This window comes from Nicotiana tomentosiformis, chromosome 5 (genome assembly GCF_000390325.3).
Source record: "Nicotiana tomentosiformis chromosome 5, ASM39032v3, whole genome shotgun sequence".
Taxonomy (NCBI): Eukaryota; Viridiplantae; Streptophyta; class Magnoliopsida; order Solanales; family Solanaceae; genus Nicotiana; species Nicotiana tomentosiformis.
Genome location: NC_090816.1, coordinates 81,606,271 through 81,626,816, shown reverse-complemented (window position 1 = coordinate 81,626,816; position 20,546 = coordinate 81,606,271). Strand labels below are relative to the sequence as shown.

The window sequence follows — 20,546 nt, the reverse complement described above, 5'->3', positions numbered from 1 at the left end:
TCCGTAAATATATACATACATACAATAAGATCACTATCTTCACACCGACAGAAGTCGCCAAGTACAAACGCGTCAAGCTAAGGTCCAATTTTCCCTCTTACATTTAATCGTTGCTTTTCCTGCTTAGGGCTAAGCACTGCCCTTATTAAATTGCATAGGCTAAGCACTGCCCTCATCATTGCATAAGGCTAAACGTTGCCTTTCTCTGCATGAGACTAAACATTATCTCCATTACATTGCATAAGGCTAAGCACTGCCTCCATTATTGCATAAGGCTAAATGCTACCTTCCTTTGCATGAGACTAAGCACTGTCTCCATTACATTTCATGAGGCTAAGCACTGCCTATATTATTGCAAAAGGCTAAACGCTGCCTTCCTTTGCATGAGACTAACATTGCCTCTATTACATTATATAAGGCTAAGCATTGCCCTCATCATTGCATAAGGCTAAACGTTGCCTTTCTCTACATGAGACTAAGCACTGTCTCCATTACATTGCATGAGGCTAAGCACTGCCTCCATTATTGCATAAGGCTAAATGTTGTCTTCCTTTGCATGAGACTAAGCATTGTCTCCATTTTATTGCATGAGGCTAAGCATTGCCTACATTATTGCATAAGGCTAAACGCTGCCTTCCTTTGCATGAGACTAAGCACTATCTCCATTACATTGCTTGAGGCTAAGCACTGCCTCCATTATTGCAAAAGGCTAAACGCTGCCTTCCTTTGTATGAGACTAAGCATTGTCTCCATTATATTGCATGAGGCTAAGCACTGCCTCCATTATTGCATAAGGCTAAATGTTGCCTTCCTTTGCATGAGACTAAGCACTGTCTCCATTACATTGCATGAGGCTAAGCGCTACCTCCATTGTTGCATAAGGCTAAACACCGCCTTCCTTTGCATGAGACTAAGCACTATCTCCATTATATTGCATGAGACTAAGCGTTGCCTCCATTATATTGCATGAGACTAAGCACTGCCTCCATTATTACATAAGGCTAAGCACCGCCTTCCCCTACACAGGGCTAACAATCCCTTATCATATGCTTCATGGACCTGGACGTCATGGTCTAAGGACATCATCCTCATTGTCCAAAGACAACTCTCATTGTCCGAAAGGAATTTGCATCATGTTTAAATTTCCGCAATAATCCTATATATTCGTGTGCATCGTGTTTTAAGTTTTGCAGGTAACTCGGGAGGTAACCGTTCTACAAACGAGAGTAATTCTCGCTCCGTTTTCCGTTCACAATGTTCACATCCTTTTATTATCTCAAACGTAACCAATAATCAGTAATTGATTACTTTTTGTTCCGCAACCGCCCAAACATTTATCTCGAATATCCGTAACATTCAAATTCCCATTCATAGCTCTACCTAAAATTATCCGTTACTCACAACACTATCCTATCCAAGAGATCTTTTTTCAAAACACACGACCACTCTTATAACAACTCCATCGGTTTCATTCGCCGTTGGATCCAGAACTACACACGGTCTGATTTCCGTAACACTAGATATATGAAAGCAACTCAAGAACCAGGGTTAGACCCTTATTGTTTTCAAACACACCTCATCCTCGCTCATTTCGGACAAAATTAGTCATCATTTTCTTTACCCGATAACTCTTTTATCATTCCCGGGTAAAGAGGGGCAGTTGTTGATACTCAATTGTGCCCTCATAATTTATAGAGTATTCCATGTACTTTCAAAATATCATTTTTGCATTATTATTCAATTTACAAGAGTCATATAACTATTTTCTATAATTTTCTACAATTGTTAAAGCTTTAAAATTGATTTTCTCGCATTTAATTATTCAAATATTTATTAAATATCCTTTCAAATTATTTTAGGATGATTTAATCATCCAAATTTATTATTTATACCCACATGAATGTTTTATAACATTTTACTTCATTTCATATAATTATATTTTGCTTTTTTGAGCTATTTACACATTATTTTTCAATAATAGCCTATACTTTATAATTAATTATATTTATTATTTTATTTAGGGTCAAAATAACCTTTTATATTTTTATAATATTCAGTTCTTATTTTTAAAAATGTTAAGTTGCATAAATAGTATTTTTTATATTTATTTAGCTATTTTATTAATTTATTTTTTCCTTAATTTCTCTTATTTAAAATCTGGCCCAAAACAGGCCAAATTTCGGACACAATCCACCAGCCCAGACTTCCAAACTTCAGCCCATTGACCCCTGGCCCAATTCCAAACTTCTCTCAAGATCAATAGCCCACGATCACTCCATCTCTTTGAACTACCCAACCGCAAACCCTAACACCCATTCCTCCAAAACAGTTGCCCCTAAACACTCTCTCTCTCCCTTCTTCAGAAAACCCTAGTCGCCTCCCCCAATCTTCTTCGAATCCGATCAAATCATGGATTTCTTATGTGATTTACTTACCTTTTACGCGTTACTTTGTTGTTACTTACTCGATTATTGTGTTACTTAGTACTTGCCTATTTTTGTCAAGTACCAGTCTCCAAATCAAGGGAAATCGGCTTCATTTCGAGATTTGGATGATATTTCGTCTATATACATTCATGGCAAGGCTATGAGGGTCCAATTCACCAATATCTCCGTCTAATTTCTGATCCTTGTCAAACTAGGGTTTACCTAGTTTCAACCCCTAATTTGATTCTAATTTTTTTTTTCATGTTCTTCTTTCCTTGTTTATGTTTGATTGACTGTATTTTCTTATTTATGTGTTGATATTTACTACTATATAAACCTTATTTCCCCTTTTCCCCCCGAAGATTTAATTACTGCTACCACTACTGTTATTCTCTCAACTCTCATTATTCTATACTTTCTGTATTTTTGGTTGTGATCGGCTGAAAGCCAAGGCCACCAGAATCTTCTCTAACTACCTCCATAGTGCGAGCACTACTCGGGGCTCGTTCGAAGCTCCTGTGAACTCTAACGCACTAGGGGTTTGGAATTCCAGCTGTTGTTCTTACCTTGCTACTGGAATTTGGTGATTCTTCTCTATTTGTTGTTAAATTTTCAAAGTGGTAAGTGTTCAGACTCTCGCTATTATGTTTCTTCCCTATTTGTGTTCATGCTTTTGAATATCCTTGTTATGTGGGCTTTTTAAACCCAATATGATATTATGCCGACCTTTGCTTTGGTTTTCTCTTGTAATGCTTCATCTAGGCTTGTATAAGTTAGCATGTGTAGAAGATTTATGCGTTGTGATACTTGTTCGAAGTTGTTATGTTCATGAATGCCTAATCTATAACATTGACTATTTAATACTGTATATTTTCATGTCTCAATTTGAATGCTTGCTCTCAAACTCTAAGGAATTATTGCCTGCCCAGAATTTGTTTTAATAAATCCCTGAATCCTTTATGTAGGCTCTACTATTGTCCTTATTTACATGAACCCTATTGTTATTCCAATGCTTTAACCAAACATGTGGCTTTAAGAATTGTAATGTGTTGTTTGGCTAATCCTACACTCATTAGTATTGCCTAGGCTTCTAGTTGAATCCCAATACACTTAGTTTTCTATATTATGCAGGATTGACTGGCTTAAGTTCTGAAATCTATCTGCTCTACTTGACCTTAAGTTGGCATGTTTTCCTACTATGATATCTTTGAACTTGGGAACCTTTGTGTTATACTCAACATGGTTAAGATTCTTATTGGCTGTTATAGATCATGCCTATCCGCTTGTTTAGTATGTGTAATTGCTATCCTCTGACTATGACTCTATCAGACCTTCATGACTTAGATTCATAGCTTTAAATCCCTTTTGGACTAATTCTGAACCATGCTCTACCCTAGACTCACTCTGGAAAGCTTAACATGTGCATCTTGTATATGTTTGGTTTGCTTACCCTGTTAACTCTAAGTGGCATGTCTCCTCAACTCTCCTAATGTTATGTCTATATTTGGCATGCTATCACCTGCTTAATGATTTAACCTATACTGTTTGTTTGCCATGTCAAATTTACCATGTTGAAATTAAGCCTATCGATTCTCCTAGTCTCCCGTTCTTTGCTTAATCAATCCTGACACTCTTGTTTCTGAAATGCCAATGTGTTTTTTGTGAGTCCTGCTAAATGTCATACAATCCTATCTCTATGAGGTATTGCTTTAGGGCTGTTTAGTTGATTTTCATGTGTGGTCCATTAACTTGTTTGGTTAAGTGCTCAATCTGTAATTGTTGGGCTTGGTATGAGTTCATGTATGGCCTTGGGTTTGTGCAAATGGATACACTATCCTGTTTGAGATGCGTTTGGATCTGGGCCTGCTATTCGTGTGAAAGAGAGCATGTTGAAGGGCCAGGCAGTACTGGGTTATTATCATTTGGGCTTGTTCTTGGGCCTGCAGTTGTTCCTTATGTAATATTTGTACTTGTACTCATTATCTCGGCTTGTAATAATTTGTAAGCAAACAATTGGGGAGTTAGTGAAATGGGGGAGGCAGGTATACTTTAATTTCCTCCTAAATGGGTAGAAAACATGTCCATGGGATTTATTTGCTTTGCCTGCTATTTGCTTGACGTGCTTTAATTCTGTACACTAATAGAAATCATGCCTATAGGAAATTACACACTTCACTTAACTTGTCTAATACCCGTATACTATCCAAAGCATGTTGGTTCGAGTAAATGCTTTACTTGCTTCCATGTTTACTTCTATGCACTATTAGACAACATGTCTATAGGAATCGAATATTAATAACTACTTGCTTAGTTATGTAATTGCAATGTGATTACTAGATAGCATGCCTATAGGATCACACTAATACATGTCTTTGCTCATCTTGATACCATGTATATAGGGCTTTATTTGATTAACTAATCGATTACTTATGTTATTTTATTACACTGCCACCTAGATATCATGCCTATAGGAATAAGTATGATAAAATTGAGTTCAAATACCAACTACTAGAGAACCTGCCTATAGGATACTGCTACTCGCTTTGAAAGCATGCCTATAAAATCAAACACTGGTAATTTTGAGTTTTCAAATGGTTTTACTGCCCCATTGCACAAACAACTTAAAGATCATGTCTATAGGTTTTATAATACTTGTAATCTGCAAATTCGATAGTTTGAAACAGCGGCCCTGCCTGTAGGACGCTTAAAACTGGGATCATATAGAAGCCATATCTATAGGACTTAACGACTCTAATATGCCTTATTTCTGAAATCGTCTACTGCCTAATGCAAAATCTGCAACATGCTTTTGTTGCTTACGTGTGGAGGCTAACTTGAGCCATTTATTGTCTTTATGTGTAGTCCTACATGTTTTTGAATGTGTGCCTAGTTTTATCATTTTTGAGCATCCTAAGTAAAGTCTAGAACCACCCAAATAGTAGGTCCAAAGTCTCTTGGATCATAGGCATGGGACGGGTAGTGCACGCATAGGACACGGTCTAGAATTGAACTAGAGCGCTTTAGGTAAACAACTTTAACATAGTAATTGGGTAACAGGAGATGATAGTCTGTGCCCGCTGAATAATATGAGCAAACTCCCTACCCTAAGGGAGTTGCGAAGTATTATTTATGTTGCATGGGGTGATCCTTTAGACTAAAAAACTTAGGACCCCCCTCCTTTATATGTTTATTTGCGCCTTGTTTCTTGAACTTAGAATAATTAGGTTATATCCTGTAACCTCTAAAGACTTGTACTGATCATTTATATATATAGTTTAATTCTTGTGCGATTTTCTTTACACTTGTTTACATCGTAGTAGAACTTTTAAATTCCCTATCTTCCCTCACTTACATGATCACATGGGACAATTATAATCCAATAATCCCACATAGCGTAAATTTCGGTCGGGACTCACAGTTGTGGATCTCGAATAGTGCCTAACACTTTCTCTTTGAGATAATCTGAGCCCTTACCCGATCTTTGGCAACGTAGATTAATTAAACAGAGTTATTTGCAAATAGGTGCCCTAATGCACCTTAAAATTGTTAGGTGGCGACTCTTCTCTTTTAATACACATTTAAAAGAGTTGTCACGTGTCGAAACCCACTTTCGAGAGAAAACGGGGCGCGACATTGTGAGTTGATTATTATTCGAGGATTTGATTTTCGTTAGTTGCTTGAATTCATTGAATGAGTTTCTAATTAAATTTCAAGGTTATTTGTGGTTTTACTTTAATCGGGAGAGAAGTGTAGTTGCAAATATCATTGTGGTATCTTGTTGGGTAAATATCACTACTCTCATAGGTAATCAAAAGAGCTTATAGAGTTATCAATTGACCCAATATAGAGGAATAATGGAGAGAAGTTCTTCGTAAGACAATTCATTCAACATATTCTTGCATATATTCATAGCACTTGTTATTAAGTTGTTTAACGGAACTCTCATTCATTCGAAAAAAGAATTTGAATCCTAAAGATAATCTAATCAGCTATTGAAATCCAAAGAATCAATAGAACTTAAGAGTGAACTTGGAACAGATTTATATCCCGAATAATAGTTGAGCACATATCTTATCAAAGCACTTATTTCTCTCATTGATATTCAATTGTTGCTACCTAGCTACCCAATTTCCGTTAATCGTTCGTAATCGATAATCTTAGTTTTTACTCATAGTTCTTTAATAATTCAAAATCACAAGTTTATTTTCCCGAATAGTGTTAAGCTGAAGATTTATTTGAACATTATTTACATCAGTCCCTGTGGAGACGATTTAATAACTATACTATCTTTGACTAGCGAGCCTCAATTTTATATACCGGTTTTGCGCTCGTCAGTTAATGAATTCCATTAACGAGACAGCTCCTATGAGAAAGGATAGAAAAAGGTCTTTCAAATAAAATCCATAGGACATAGTGTTCGTACAGAGTATGGTGTGGACTGTTGGAGGAATTAAAGAATTGAAAACATTTAACACAAAAAATGCCCCTTTGAAGAAATTGCCGAGTGCTCATCCCCTTATTTATTCATCTCAAAAAAAAAAAAAAAGAACTTAAAAGAGTCGTGTAGACATAAATCCTAATCAACAATCAAGGTTGTATACAAAAGCAATGCAAGTGGGCACTCACCCCTCCAATATTTCCCCCAAAACAAAAACTGAAAAACACATTGGCGACATTTACAGTAATCCAAATCTTGAACTCGCAAATCTTACACTTGTAATTTAACAAAAGCACCCATGTAATTTCGTCAAAACAATTAGCATCAACAGGTAGGATATTTTTGTCCAAGATTCATACTGGGGAACAAAAACAGCCAGCAACTTCTATGTGACAAAGTTAGAGAAAAGTGGACTGCACATCTATTTGCTTAATAAGCACTCGGCAATTTCTTCTTCTGATTTCAGTGACAGAAGGCTTGGTCTCTACCATGAATTTTGGCACTGTTGATGAGCATGTTTGGTTTTGATCTCTCTCTCTCTCTCTCTCTTCGCATTACACAGCACCAGCTTTTGAGCTTCCCAACGGGGTGAACATGAAGTTTCCCGAAAATATAGCTTCTTTATCTGTCCAATCAAAAGCACCATCACTATAATGAAAGTTCCAGAAATATTTTATCTTTATATAGGCTACCAGTGAGGAATCAGTAAGGAAAAAGAATTTATTGAAAATTCCCTCATAAGTCTCCGTGGTATAAGTTGCTTATATGTTACGAATGAGAATGGGGCTGCTTCAAGTGAGAAAAGATAGGATCATCCATACATCGACAATATGGGCATGAAAAGACAGAGATATAGCACAGACAACCCGTGCCTTCAAACCCTAGCCCCATTTTGTTTAAGCAATCAAAAGAAATGGATGGATTCAATTCAACCAATCCTCAGGTATGAAGCCTCATGCATAATGTCTGATGCAATAAAACTGAGTTAAAAGAATTCTGAAACAATTAACTGGGCATTTGGTAAAGAGGACTTCAAAGACTTCCATGTCTAGCCACAAATCAATAGCCAGAATCACAATCAAGCATCCTAACCACTCTGCTGAGCTTTATTTTCATACAATACTTGTGCAAACATTTCAAATGCAGGAAAGATATCTCATGCCGACTAATATATTTAAGAGCTACAAAATTATTTTATTATACTCAAGATTATATTTAAAGCATTAAGTCAATCTGAACACCAAGGTAACATCTCCCAAACCCCAAACTGGGGATTTGAAGGCAACAAGACTTCCTGTAAAAAAATTCATCATTCTATTTTCCCGTCTTTTCTTTTCCTGATGGAAGGGTGGTTTGCAGATATGAAATATGGCATCGCAAGGATAGAGACTGCGGTGTCTCGCACTGTTTAAGATTTTCCTCTCTCTTTAAGAGGGCAGACTAAGAGCATGAAAGCCCTCAGTTTACAAGTGCTAACATCATTTTCAAATAAATTGATACATAATTTGTTTAAGGCAGAATTAGTACCTGTCAATGACATACAGTTGAATTCCCTGCGAACATACCTCGACAAAGCCTGCAATCACACGATTAAAGAATATAATAAGCTCGGTATGTATACAGAGCCCAACCAAAAACAAACTATATGCAACAATTTGAAAGAAAAATAAGTATGGTATCCAGAATCCTCGGACGCATTATACCTTTGGTACAGAGTGCAATAAAGCGAAAACTAAATTCGAGGGAAATTACTAAAAGAGATGTACTTTCAAGAAATGATGAATGCTAGTCTCAAAACTACACTGTTTCTTGCAGTCAATAGAAGGTGAAAGCTAATAGCAACTTAAGGAGAAATGAGAACAAATTTTTATCTTTCACAAAAGACGCAAAAGCATTTCCAACAACTCACATTTGACATGCAATTCCCAACTCTTTTAATCGCCCACCAACTGCCTACACTACAAGTCTTCAGTTCTGAGCAAAGACTGTATCAAGAAGAGCACCTCAAGAATGCATGTACAAAGATATACTTGCCTGGAGAGGAAGCAAGGCAGCATGATCAGGCGTAGATGTACCATCATCAGAGAAGACATTCCTACAACATATAATATCAGAAGGCCAATCAAATAGAATGCACATAGAACTGTCATCGGTAACCAAATGGCCATCTCCTTAATCTTAATTACAATAGGGCATATTAAAGACTACAGAGACTTCGACCCTTTTCAGATTACCAAATATAATACTCTATCTTTGTTTATACCATTCTCCTATACCACATCAAATTGTAGTTTACTATAACACCACGGAAACATCATGCTTCAAAATATGCAGCTGCAATTACAACAAACAGCTAGTTCCTACAGTTTGGAACTGACATTGGCAATGACAGTGTTAAGAGAACTCTCCAACTTTTAGGTGGATTTTGTAAAGAGGGGGAATTTAAAGATAGAAAAGCAAAAACAAAAGGAAAAATAGTGAGCTAGAATTTCCAATGAATTCGTCGGAAAAAAAGATAATGAGGCAAAGGCTTTAACTTCTGTAATTCTATTGGATCTTTGGTTTAGCTATCCCTCAATACAAGGGAGAAGCAATTGACTTTAAATGATTAGTTTGATAATTAACTCCCTAACGATCCTAGCTTGTTTGTAGCTAAAAAAGACTAGTTTTTTTTTTAGTTCGCTTCTCTATCCAGACAAGATCATTATAAGGAGCAATGCATTTAATCGACTTTTTTCATCATAGCTTGTTGCAAGCTTAAAAGAACTTAAAAAAGTTGTATATTGCTCTTCAAGTATACAGTTTCACTATTTTCTCATTAGTATCTCATGAAGACACAATTTAGGGTATAATTATCCAATGTGTTTATTTCTATCTTGATAAATGTGGAAACCCAACTATTACAACCTTCACACAGAGTTTAGAGCTATCCTTAGAAATGTCTCAAGAGAACTCAGTGACTGATCAAATATTCCAGTCAAATTAAAGGCCGATACTATTTTCCTCTTTCTTATATGTGATTAAGGTCTAGAAACTTCAGCTCATATTCTCTAACAAATGTTTTCAACTTACCCATCCTTTTGCTTATCCTAATTGAGCAGAGTCCCCTAAGTTGGAAATGGCAACAAACATTAGCAGATTTGCATTGATAAGTGAAATGGCCACAAAGAGTTATGCTGAATTAATGTAAGAAAAATGAAATAGCTCATCAGTTCTATATAATGATTAATGACCAAGGAAAAAATGATCGGATCACAAACTTCACATGATGAAATACTTAACAAACAAACTAAAAATGAAACCTGCAATGTTAGGATACATCGTGGAGCCTGAACAAATATTGCTATGGCTTACCTCCAAATTACGTTTTGCAACTCATCCTGCTTAGCTTCAGGAAGCATAGCAGCATCATAGGCAACGATGTTGCCATAAAATATCTTCTCTAGATCCTTCATCCATTTAGTCAACAATAAGTTAACCTGCAATTTCAATAGGACGAAAGATACAAAATAAACTTAAGTTCATAAATCCTGTTATTTAAACATACAGAATCTTGCATGCCCAATATAAATCACAATAAGAAAAAGAGGAAATATATCGCCATCACAGAGCTGCTTATCCAGTTACATACTACCTTCCCTTTTCCATTTCAGTGACTACAAATTGTGGAAAAACCACAATGAAGATGAAAACATTTTTTTCTTTTAGCGGATGAAGTCAATCATTTTATTACATGAAAAAGGGTAGCCCCACATACCAGGTGTATATAAAAGTACATACTCATATGCAAAAGTATGAATCTCCACAAAAGAATTTAGTTGTCATACACAATATAAAGAAATCCAACAAATCTTTACAAATGAATTTCGAAATCCTACAAACGCTCTTCTGTTCCACTCTTTCCATATTGTTAACCTGAGAGAAGGGAAAAACCTTCTCTGCCACTTCATTCTGAATTTCCAACCTTTCCACGCCATACACCATTCTATGTGCTATCAGGCAATAAACCATACATCCTCTTCAGCTTTCTCACACACGAAGCACCAATTAATGTGGATTGTTCTTCTTCTACACATTTTATCAGCCGTTAGGATGCCTCCCTATTCTACTGGCCAAGTTCTTTTGATAAGTTTTACTACTGTTCAAGTAGAAAGGAACACTTTGGTGCTCTCAGAATCCATATTGATCAGATAGGAGAGTCTTTTTTCCCGTTTCAGCAGTTTACTATAGAATAATTTGACTGAACATAACATTCTTTTGCCTTCCAAATTCAACAGTCCAACCAGCAAGTGAAATTCAATGCTTATATAATATCCAAGTAAACTGTTAAGCTCTTCATCACCCAATATTGCAGGGAGGAAAGAAACAACCATTTAATCAAATGGGATATAATAACCTCTCCTATGAAAACAAGGGGTAGGGATAGAGATTTGAGGGACTCAACATAGCCTTCCTAGGGAAATGAATTTGAAGGTTTAGATGGGAGGATCAATTTTTGTAAAGGAGGGTCATTATACAACTATAGACAAATATGGAATTGGAGTCCAAGTGCGAGGTGGAGGACCATTCAGATTACTTTAACATATGGAGTTTCTAAATCGGGGAGTATAATAAATGGGTGAGAAGATATTTGAAGGAATATTAATTAAAAGCTATTATCTTCTGGAAACAAATTTGATGCAGTAATGCCCCCTTAAGTGAAGCTTTTCCAAAGAAGAAAAGCATTAATAGAGGCAGCATTATACTGAAGAAATTCAAAAAAGATGAGTTGTAGGACAATGGAAAAAAGTGCCAGAGCAGGGAAAATGCAATCGATATGTTTAAACATAGAATCAGATTTCGTCATTAATATCAAACTGAAGACAAGACAAGTCTACAAATATAGGGGAGGGAACCTCAGATAAATATTATTCATTTGAAATCCAAAAATGTGAAAAAGACTACAGAAATACTGATAGCAAAATTTGTAAATGAAAATGTAACGACCCGACCGGTCGTTTTGAGCTTTAGCGTTCCATTCGGTGGTTTGAGACTTTGAGTAGCTTCATATAGTGTATTATACCTTGAGTGTATGGTCGGTTTTGGTTTTCGAGTGGTTCGGGATTGATTTGGAAGAATGACTCTTGATTTGGAAGCTTTAAGTTGGAAGAGTTGACCAAGGTTTGACTTTTGGGTAAACTGACTCGGAATCGGGTTTTGATTGTTCCGATAGGGTCGTATGATGATTTTGGACTTATACGTATGTTCGGATTTGGTTTTGGGGGTTCCTAGAAGAATTCGACACTACTTGTCGAAAGTTGGCAATTTGAAGAACTTAAGGGTTCATAAGTTTAACCAAGAGTTAGACTTTGATGTTATTGGACTCCAATTGGTGTTCCGAGACTTTGGATAGGTCTATATAGTTGAATTGAACTTGTGTGCAAAGTTTGGAAGTAATCTGAAGTGTTTAAGTGTGATTCGGACACTCTTTTGAAAGAATGAAGATTTAACAACTTAAGAGAAATTCTATTCGGTTTGAGCCTCGATTCTTTGTTGTGATGTTCCCGTGGGTGTTTTGAGGCTTTAGATAAGTTTGGATAATGTATTTGTACTTGTTGGTATGATTGGATGGGGTCCTGAAGGGCTCGGGTGTGTTTTGGATCATTGGTTGAGAAACTAGTTAAGTTAATGATTTGTAGTTTGACCATGGTCAATATCGGGTCAAGATGATCATTTTCGGTGTTTTGAATGCGCGAGCAGGTTCGTAGCGTGTTTTATGATTGAAATGCATATATGGTTTGTGTCCGGGAGGTTACCAATGAGTTTTGGGTGCTAAAACGAAGATTTTTTTATTGTTGGTTTTTTTTTTTTCTGGTGTAAATAATTACGAAAATGCAATTTATGTTCAGACTTCCTTTAAAACTCCAAAATATCATATATCCCTCATTTTAAGGCCAAATTGGGTGATTCAAAAGGCTATCTTGGGTGTAATCTCGCAAAGATCATGTTGGGCTTATCAAACATGAGTTTCGGGATCATCTAGGATCTGATTCGGGCTGGGACAACTGTTGCTTTTTTACTTATTTCGGCATTTAGTTATTTTTTCTCACAAGGTTTTGAAGCTCGATTTTGAGCAATTTTGGAGGGGATTTTCACTACTTGGATTGGGTAAGTATTTTTTACTCGAATTTGTTTATATTTCATGATTCCAACCCAGTGTTTTAAAAGGCGTGGACGTAAGGCGAGGCGTTTTACATATGCCTCAGCGAGGCATAAGCCCCGAGGCACGGGGCGTAAGCCCCATAGGTATTTAATTTTTAATATTTTATAAAATAATATAATTACAGTAAATATTTATAAACAGGTAAAATTGCACAAAAATTGAAGAAAACTATAAATATGTGAAAAATATATATATATAGATGTGCTCTATCCCAAAAAAAAAAAATCAAACAAACCAATCAATTGTACGATACTCAAAAGTACAAGTAACTTGAGTCGAAAAGAATAAAGTTTTCTACATGGAGGAACAAAAAGGATGACTAACCTGCAATTTGAATTTTGAACTTGTTGCTATGGAGGAGATAGAGTTCTCTTTGTATTTGTTTGTGTCCGGGAGGTTACCAATTAGTTTTGGGTGCTAAAACGAAGATTTTCTTATTGCTGGGTTTTTTTTTCTGGTGTAAATAATTACGAAAATGCAATTTATGTCCCTGAAATTTTCAGACTTTCTTTAAAACTCCAAAATATCATATATCCCTCATTTTAAGGCCAAATTGGGTGATTCAAAAGGCTATCTTGGGTGTAATCTCGCAAAGATCATGTTGGGCTTATCAAACATGAGTTTCGGGATCATCTAGGATCTGATTCGGGCTGGGACAGCTGTTGCGTTTTTACTTATTTCGGCATTTAGTTATTTTTTCTCACGAGGTTTTGGAGCTCAATTTTGGGAAATTTTGGAGGGGATTTTCACTACTTGGATTGGGTAAGTATTTTTTACTCGAATTTGTTTATATTTCATGATTCCAAACCAGTGTTTTAAAAGGCGTGGACGTAAGGCGAGGCGTTTTACATATGCCTCAGCGAGGCATAAGCCCCGAGGCACGGAGCGTAAGCCTCATAGGTATTTAATTTTTAATATTTTATAAAATAATATAATTACAGTAAATATTTATAAACAGGTAAAATTGCATAAAAATTGAAGAAAACTATAAATATGTGAAAAATATATATATAGATGTGCTCCATCCCCAAAAAAAACTAGTCAAAACAATCTATTATATGCTACTCAAAAGTACAAGTAACTTGAGTCGAAAAGAATAAAGTTTTCTACATGGAGGAACAAAAAGGATGACTAACATGCAATTTGAACTTTGAACTTGCTGTTATGGAGGAGAATAGTGTTCTCTTTGTATTTGTAAAAACAAAATTGAATATTCGTTGCTTTTGGGAGATATTAGCAGACTAGCAGACAAGATAAAGAATTGGGAAAGACCATGAATTAGGGCTTCAATCAATTAAAAAGGTCTTACTTTTAAATTTAATACATTTCGGTTCTTTTTTAAACTTTTGAGTAATTACCAAGCTGAATTTTGAGAATTTGGGTATTATATAAAGGACTTATTCAACAAATTCTGTTTTAAATTGAAAAAGTCTTTGGGGCTTACGCCTCACTAAAAAAACGCGCCTCAAATGCCCGGTCGTACGCCCCGAACGCCCAGTCGTACGCCCCGAATTGCTGGACGTACGCCTCTTGAGACTTTCGCCCCACACCATCGCCTCGGGGCGTTTTTGGTGCGCCTCGCCCCGAAAACGCCTTTTAAAACATTGTTCCAACCTCAATTTTAGTGTTTGATTGATGATTTGAATTGGAGAAATTGGGGATTTTAGCAAAAACTCTTCTAAAACATAAATTGATTTGAAGGCCGATTTGAAGTCGGAATTGGATGATTTTGGTATGGTTGGACTCGTATCGGAATGGGCGTTCGGAATTTGTTAGTTTTGTCGGGTTTTGGGGTGCGGCCCGGGATTGACTTTTTGAGTTGACTTTTTTATTTTAGCTAAAGATCTTAACTATAATTATCAAAATTGATTTATCTTGTATTGTTTGATGATATTAAGTCATTTTTGGTTAGATTTGAACCGTGCGGAGGCGAATTATAAAGGAAAAGCTATTTTTGAGTGATGAATTGGTCTAATTGAGGTAAGTATCTTGTCTAACTTTGTGTGGAGGAAAATACCCAATAGGATTTGGTCTAATTGCATTATTTGAACTATGTGAAAGACGTGTACGCAAGGTGACGAGTGTGTATACGAGCTTATATGTGAAAATTGACCGGTTTAGACTCTTAGGCTTTTATTATGCCTTTAATTGAAGTTATTGTTACATGGAATATCTTTCATTGTTGAGTTATTTCCTATTTCATTTTGTTGTTGAAATTCTTGTATACATTGTTGTTGAGCCGTGGGCTATGTTTTATTGTGATATTGGTATTGTTGTTTTGGCAATGTTGTGGCATATGGGCACGTGTGGTGCGAGTTGATCATTGTGTTGTGATGAGATGCGCATGCGGCGGCATAAGGGTGGTGATATTGATGCGCATGCGGTGAGATAAGGGGGGTTTATGCGCATGTTGCTAGTAAGGGGAATTACTTCATTTGAAGCACACACGGCGAGATAAGGGGCTAAAGCGTGCGAAGCTATTTCGGGAAAAATATTTTTAAAAGGCGAAATGACCTAAGGGCCACTTAAACTTGTAGCCATTTGTCATCCCGGTATATAAACTTACATTTTTCCCATTTTAACACTTTAACTCATATATTTGTACACTAATAAACACATATGACTGTGCGTGGTCCTCGAGCGCTATGACACAAATGATATGTCACATACTTATCCTCTTACTAATTACCATATGTAATTTATGGGTCCCACTTTATAAAAAATTAATTTACTCACAAAAGTTTTATCTCCCGTCCATTCTCTTCGTATAGGACGACATTGAGCCACCATTTTTCTCAGTAAATCCACCATTTTCAATCGTAAGAACCCAAATTTGATCCTTCAGATTCTAATCAAACCTCAGTAAAAAAATTTAGCCTAAAAATGGTTATAACACTCTCGAAAAGACCCCCCAAAATTACACCGGCGAGATTGCCGCCGGTAAAAATAGCAACCATACAAAGAATCATCCAAAATCGTCACTGCTTCACCTTTTTGCCATCGGCCTGCTACCTTCCTTACCACTTTATCTTCGTCACCTCCTTTTCAACAAGCCTACTAACAATAGACCAAACAGATCACAAACACCACCGTTTCAATTTTAATACTCTTTGCTACCAAAATTTAAAAAAAAAAAAAAAAAAAAGAGACGAGCAATAACCATTATCTCATTTGATGCCTTACTTTATTTAAATTGTTATCATGCTTTACTTTATTTTATTCTTAAAATAAACTCATTATCTCATTTGATACTTTACATTAATTAAAATGTTATCATGCTTTACTTTATTTGATTCTTAAAATAAACTCATTATCTCATTTGATGCTTTTCCTTAAATAAATTTTATTGTTATCATGCTTTACTTTATTTGATTCTTAAAATAAACTCATTATCTCATTTGGTGTTTTGCTTTACTTAAATTGTTATCATGCTTTACTTTATTTAAATAAACTTTCTTTGAACATTATATTGGTAATTGATACGGATACGAAATACATGGTGGCACGAGGTCTTCATCGTGCGAGTGTGACTTATGTTGCGGGCACGAGGTGCCATGTGTGTAAGATTTGTGAATTGTGGCTTATGACTTGTGATTATGAGGTGTGGTACCTCAGGGTGATTCTTGTTGTAAATCTTGTGGTGGAACGACTTGATGATTTGAACTGTCATTGTTTTCCTTGACTTAATTCCCCTGTATTTCAAATGTGTGTTGATTATTTTGTTGTTTTACTGCATGTTTATTCTTTGTTGCCATTTATTTCATTATTTGCTTTCCGTCGTTAGCTTTATATCTATGTCCTGCACAAATTTTCATGTCTAGTGAGTGTCTTGACTTGAACCTCGTCACCACTCTAACGAGGTTAGTCTTGATACTTACTGGGTACCGCTGTGGTGCACTCATACTACGCTTCTGCACATTTTTGTGCAGATCCAGGTACTTCAGATCGTGTTGATTTTGAGAGTTATGCCTATGCGGTTGGAACTTCAAGGTATACCTGCTGTTCTGTTCGCAGGCCTCGAAGTCACCCTCTTACTTCATATATGCTAATGTTTAATTGTAATTCAAAATAGTATTGTATTTTGGAATGTCTTGTGTACTCTCCGTAAAGCTTATGACACTGTATTACTGGATTTTGGGATTGTGAAAGTTGTATTATGATATTGGCTATGTTTTGGGCCATTTTTCTCAGTTTTATCTAACATTAAGTTGTTATATCCTGTCTGATGTTGTTGTGTGATAGACTTACCTAGTCGTAGAGACTAGGTGTCATCACGATCCTTAAGGTGGGATTATGGAGTCGTGACAGAAAGAAAAAAAAAGGAAAACAAAAGTAGTGATGACAAAAAAGCTTTTTTAGGAGATCAAAGCTCTTTCACCAAGGAAACTGCATATCAGATTTACCACCATCCGAAATCTCATATGTAAAAAACAATATAAAAGAGGCCCGCGCATGGTAAGATCATAGATGTCCTCTAGCTTAGGCACCACAGACTTGTACAGTTATGTTCCTCATTCTTTCCTTCTTTTCATTTCTCCTTTCATTTTCTTTTTTCTGGAGGATATACCATCATTATCATGCTTTGATATACTTATGATTTTTTCACCCCAAAATTTTCTAAGGAAACAGTAAAAGAAAAGAGTTAATAACTTCATGGCTATTCTGACTTTATTGATGGTATAATGACAAAGGGAGACTCAGCAACTCAAAGTATATCCAATAAGATTAACAGTTCCAACATGAATCATGTTGTCACCACTCACCAGAAACAAATTAAGGAAAAACGGAAGGAATGCCGAGAAGGAGAACTTTTTACTTATAGTCTATAGAATTGACTTTTCTGTATCAGGGTTCTGTAACTTACCCCAGCTTTAGAAACTCTCAGCTCCACATCATGATTATAAATCTCATACAAATACTGCCCCAACTCAACACCTTCCTTACCCTCCTGTTTCAAGCGTCGTAAGCAAAGCCACATATGGATAACAAGTAACGAGAATGTGGTCTTAAATGTTTTCTCCAAGTTAAATACTGCACAGCAACATATATACACAGATCAGACAACAAAATGAACATTAATTACCATATCAACTCCAGGAAGAAAAGGAAATTATAATTTCTAAAGATGGCAGGGAAAAGAAAAACAGAAAAATAAGGTGTTGTGAAAAAATAAGGTAATTACAATTGTGTTTTTCTTGTTTAAATTTCTTAAATGGCTGTATTTTCACAATAAAGGGTCATTAACTTAGACATATTTGATCACACATCTGAATATTTTCCTGAAAGTATCATATGGAAAATGAATATTCAAAAAGTTGAGCTGTAGAGTTAACATGAGCAAGAATGCTGTTAAAGATTAGTAATAATGAGCTGGGTTAGAATCTTATGAGATATAAGCTGCCAGTGCTTGAATGATTAAAAGGATAGGCCAGATTCAGTCAACAATTTGACAATTGCTAAATTGCATCTTCAATTACATGCTCACTAATCAAATGTCCTATGAGCATCATAGTGGATCTAAGAAAGAAAAGACACAGATGTAGCATTGTATTTTCTCTTATTTTTCTTAAAATAAATAATATAAGTTTCAGATAATGATCCATGCACCAACAGGAAAAGGCAAAAGCAATGATGTTCGAGGAGCAACGAGCGAACAGACTAACCGTCATAAATAGCAGGTTTATCAACTTGGTGAATAACACGGCGATAAATAACATTTGCCCCTCGAATGGACTTGCTTTGCTTACTATAAAACCGCAACAGCTTAAGTATAAAGCGCTTGATGCCCTCGTATTGTGGATCTTCAACTCTTAATGGTGAATCAGGTGCTAATGCCAGTGAATGAGGCTTAGACCAAAACAACTTGTTCAATTTTACCTACTCAAGTGACAGAAATTCAATTACCAGCAGCTGCAGCACTTTGTAAGTTGGACAAATTAGATCCAACGAATCATTTGCTCAGTATAACCACGAATAACTTAATTAAGATAAAGCAATCTTCTTTCAGTTTGCTCATCAAGGTCAACTACAGAAATTCAATAAAAAAAGCACACAAACGTCACAATTTTTGAACAACCAAAGATTAAGATTCAAGCAACAAAGTCATGCCGGACTATAATCTTTTAACAGAGTCATGCTCGTTGCTCCTCCAACTCCAACATCATTGTTAATACTCTCTTTACGTGAACTTATTTCCTTTTTAAGTCATATTCAAAAAGGATGAGCACTTTCTAAATTAGAAACAAGTTATTAAACTTGACATTTTACCCGTAATAAATAAATAAATATATATAAATATATATATATATATATATATATATCTTTTTTGTGATAAAGTAACATTTTTAACCTTAATGACAAGCTTTTACAGCCACACAAATGTTATGGCATATTCAAGACTACAAGTTTCAAAAGTTTCCGCTTCTTTTCTTAAACAGCATACAATAGGCAAATTTAGCTTGAAGCTTAAAGGGTAATCAAGTACTCAAAACCCCTGAGATTTAGAACAAAAGTCAAAAGTTAAAAACCTCGGTTTTGACATTGAAGATTTTCTCAGTGGGATCAGCTGCAACCGCCGCAACTTTGGAATAATCTCGACAGGAGAAAGAACACAAATGTCTTCCCAATTCTGAGTTCCTGTGTGAGTTAACCCTAGCAAACTGGGAAATAGCCTTGCTCCATCTCGGCAACATCCTTTTCGCTATCAAATCAAACACTACCAGAAACAATGTTTGATGTCATAATTCCATATAAAAACAGAAATAATAAAAACGTGCTTAAAATACATACATTAATTCAAACTTGGAAGAGATTTTTACGAACGACCAGAAGTTATGCTCTTGAGCTATTGGAGCTGTGCTGCGATCGTTGATATTCAGAGGTTTAGGAATATCTTATTAAACCCTCCTAAATAAGAATGGAATTTGTTACTACCAAAAAAAAGTAGTTCAATCGTACGGTCACGAGGAGCTTTTGGAAAGAGTGAGATCTTATTGCTGTAGCTATGATGATTTCCACGTCGTTACTGGCTTGAAATGACTATGATCATTCGTTTTTATTGGTGTCAAATTGCTTACGAATTTCATTAATTTTCCAATTGACATGTTTAATTTGTCCGGTTTTCATCTCCAATATCCATTATTTTTGTCTTTGGTCTTTGCCTTCTTTAGAAAAAAATTCTCCAATTTTCTTTTAAAGGAAAATGAAGTATTAAATTTAGCTCAGTTAATGCATTTTCCTGCGTGTTTATTAACAATAATGGTAATTCATTAATTTGTACACCAAAAACACAAGAAAAAAATATCATCCTTCTAAATGTAGACACCTAATTTTCTACTCTTTTCTCTATTAGCTAGGCGTAGAATTTAAAAGTCCAGACTTGCTAAATGTATTTTATTGTTAAGAAATATAGCTCAAACTAATAATATAAAACAAGAAAATAAATAATAGAATAAGAGAAGAACAATGAACTTTCTTATTT

General features: G+C 35.6%; 1 protein-coding gene across 5 annotated transcripts; it reads right to left on the bottom strand.

Annotated features, from left to right (window-relative positions):
* Window positions 1-6,790: 6,790 nt before the first annotated feature.
* LOC104110075 (uncharacterized) lies at window positions 6,791-20,087 on the bottom strand. 5 transcript variants are annotated; one of them, XR_001971978.3, is made up of 8 exons: window positions 19,856-20,087; window positions 19,594-19,781; window positions 18,730-18,943; window positions 17,931-18,097; window positions 10,219-10,343; window positions 8,774-8,959; window positions 8,392-8,440; window positions 6,791-7,489 (listed from the first exon to the last, which is right to left on the bottom strand). XR_001971978.3 is itself a non-coding variant. In XM_009619495.4 (8 exons), exons 2-8 carry the CDS (start codon window positions 19,756-19,758, stop codon window positions 7,419-7,421), a joined length of 852 nt encoding a protein of 283 aa, XP_009617790.1. In that variant the 5' UTR covers window positions 19,759-19,781; window positions 19,856-20,084; the 3' UTR covers window positions 6,791-7,418. The 5 variants fall into 5 exon arrangements, 4 of the variants coding, with proteins under 4 accessions (XP_009617790.1, XP_070031126.1, XP_009617792.1 ...); XM_009619495.4 differs by having other exon boundaries at window positions 8,899-8,959; window positions 19,856-20,084; XM_070175025.1 differs by having other exon boundaries at window positions 8,899-8,959; window positions 19,594-19,783; window positions 19,869-20,084.
* Between the last annotated feature and the right edge of the window lie 459 nt (window positions 20,088-20,546).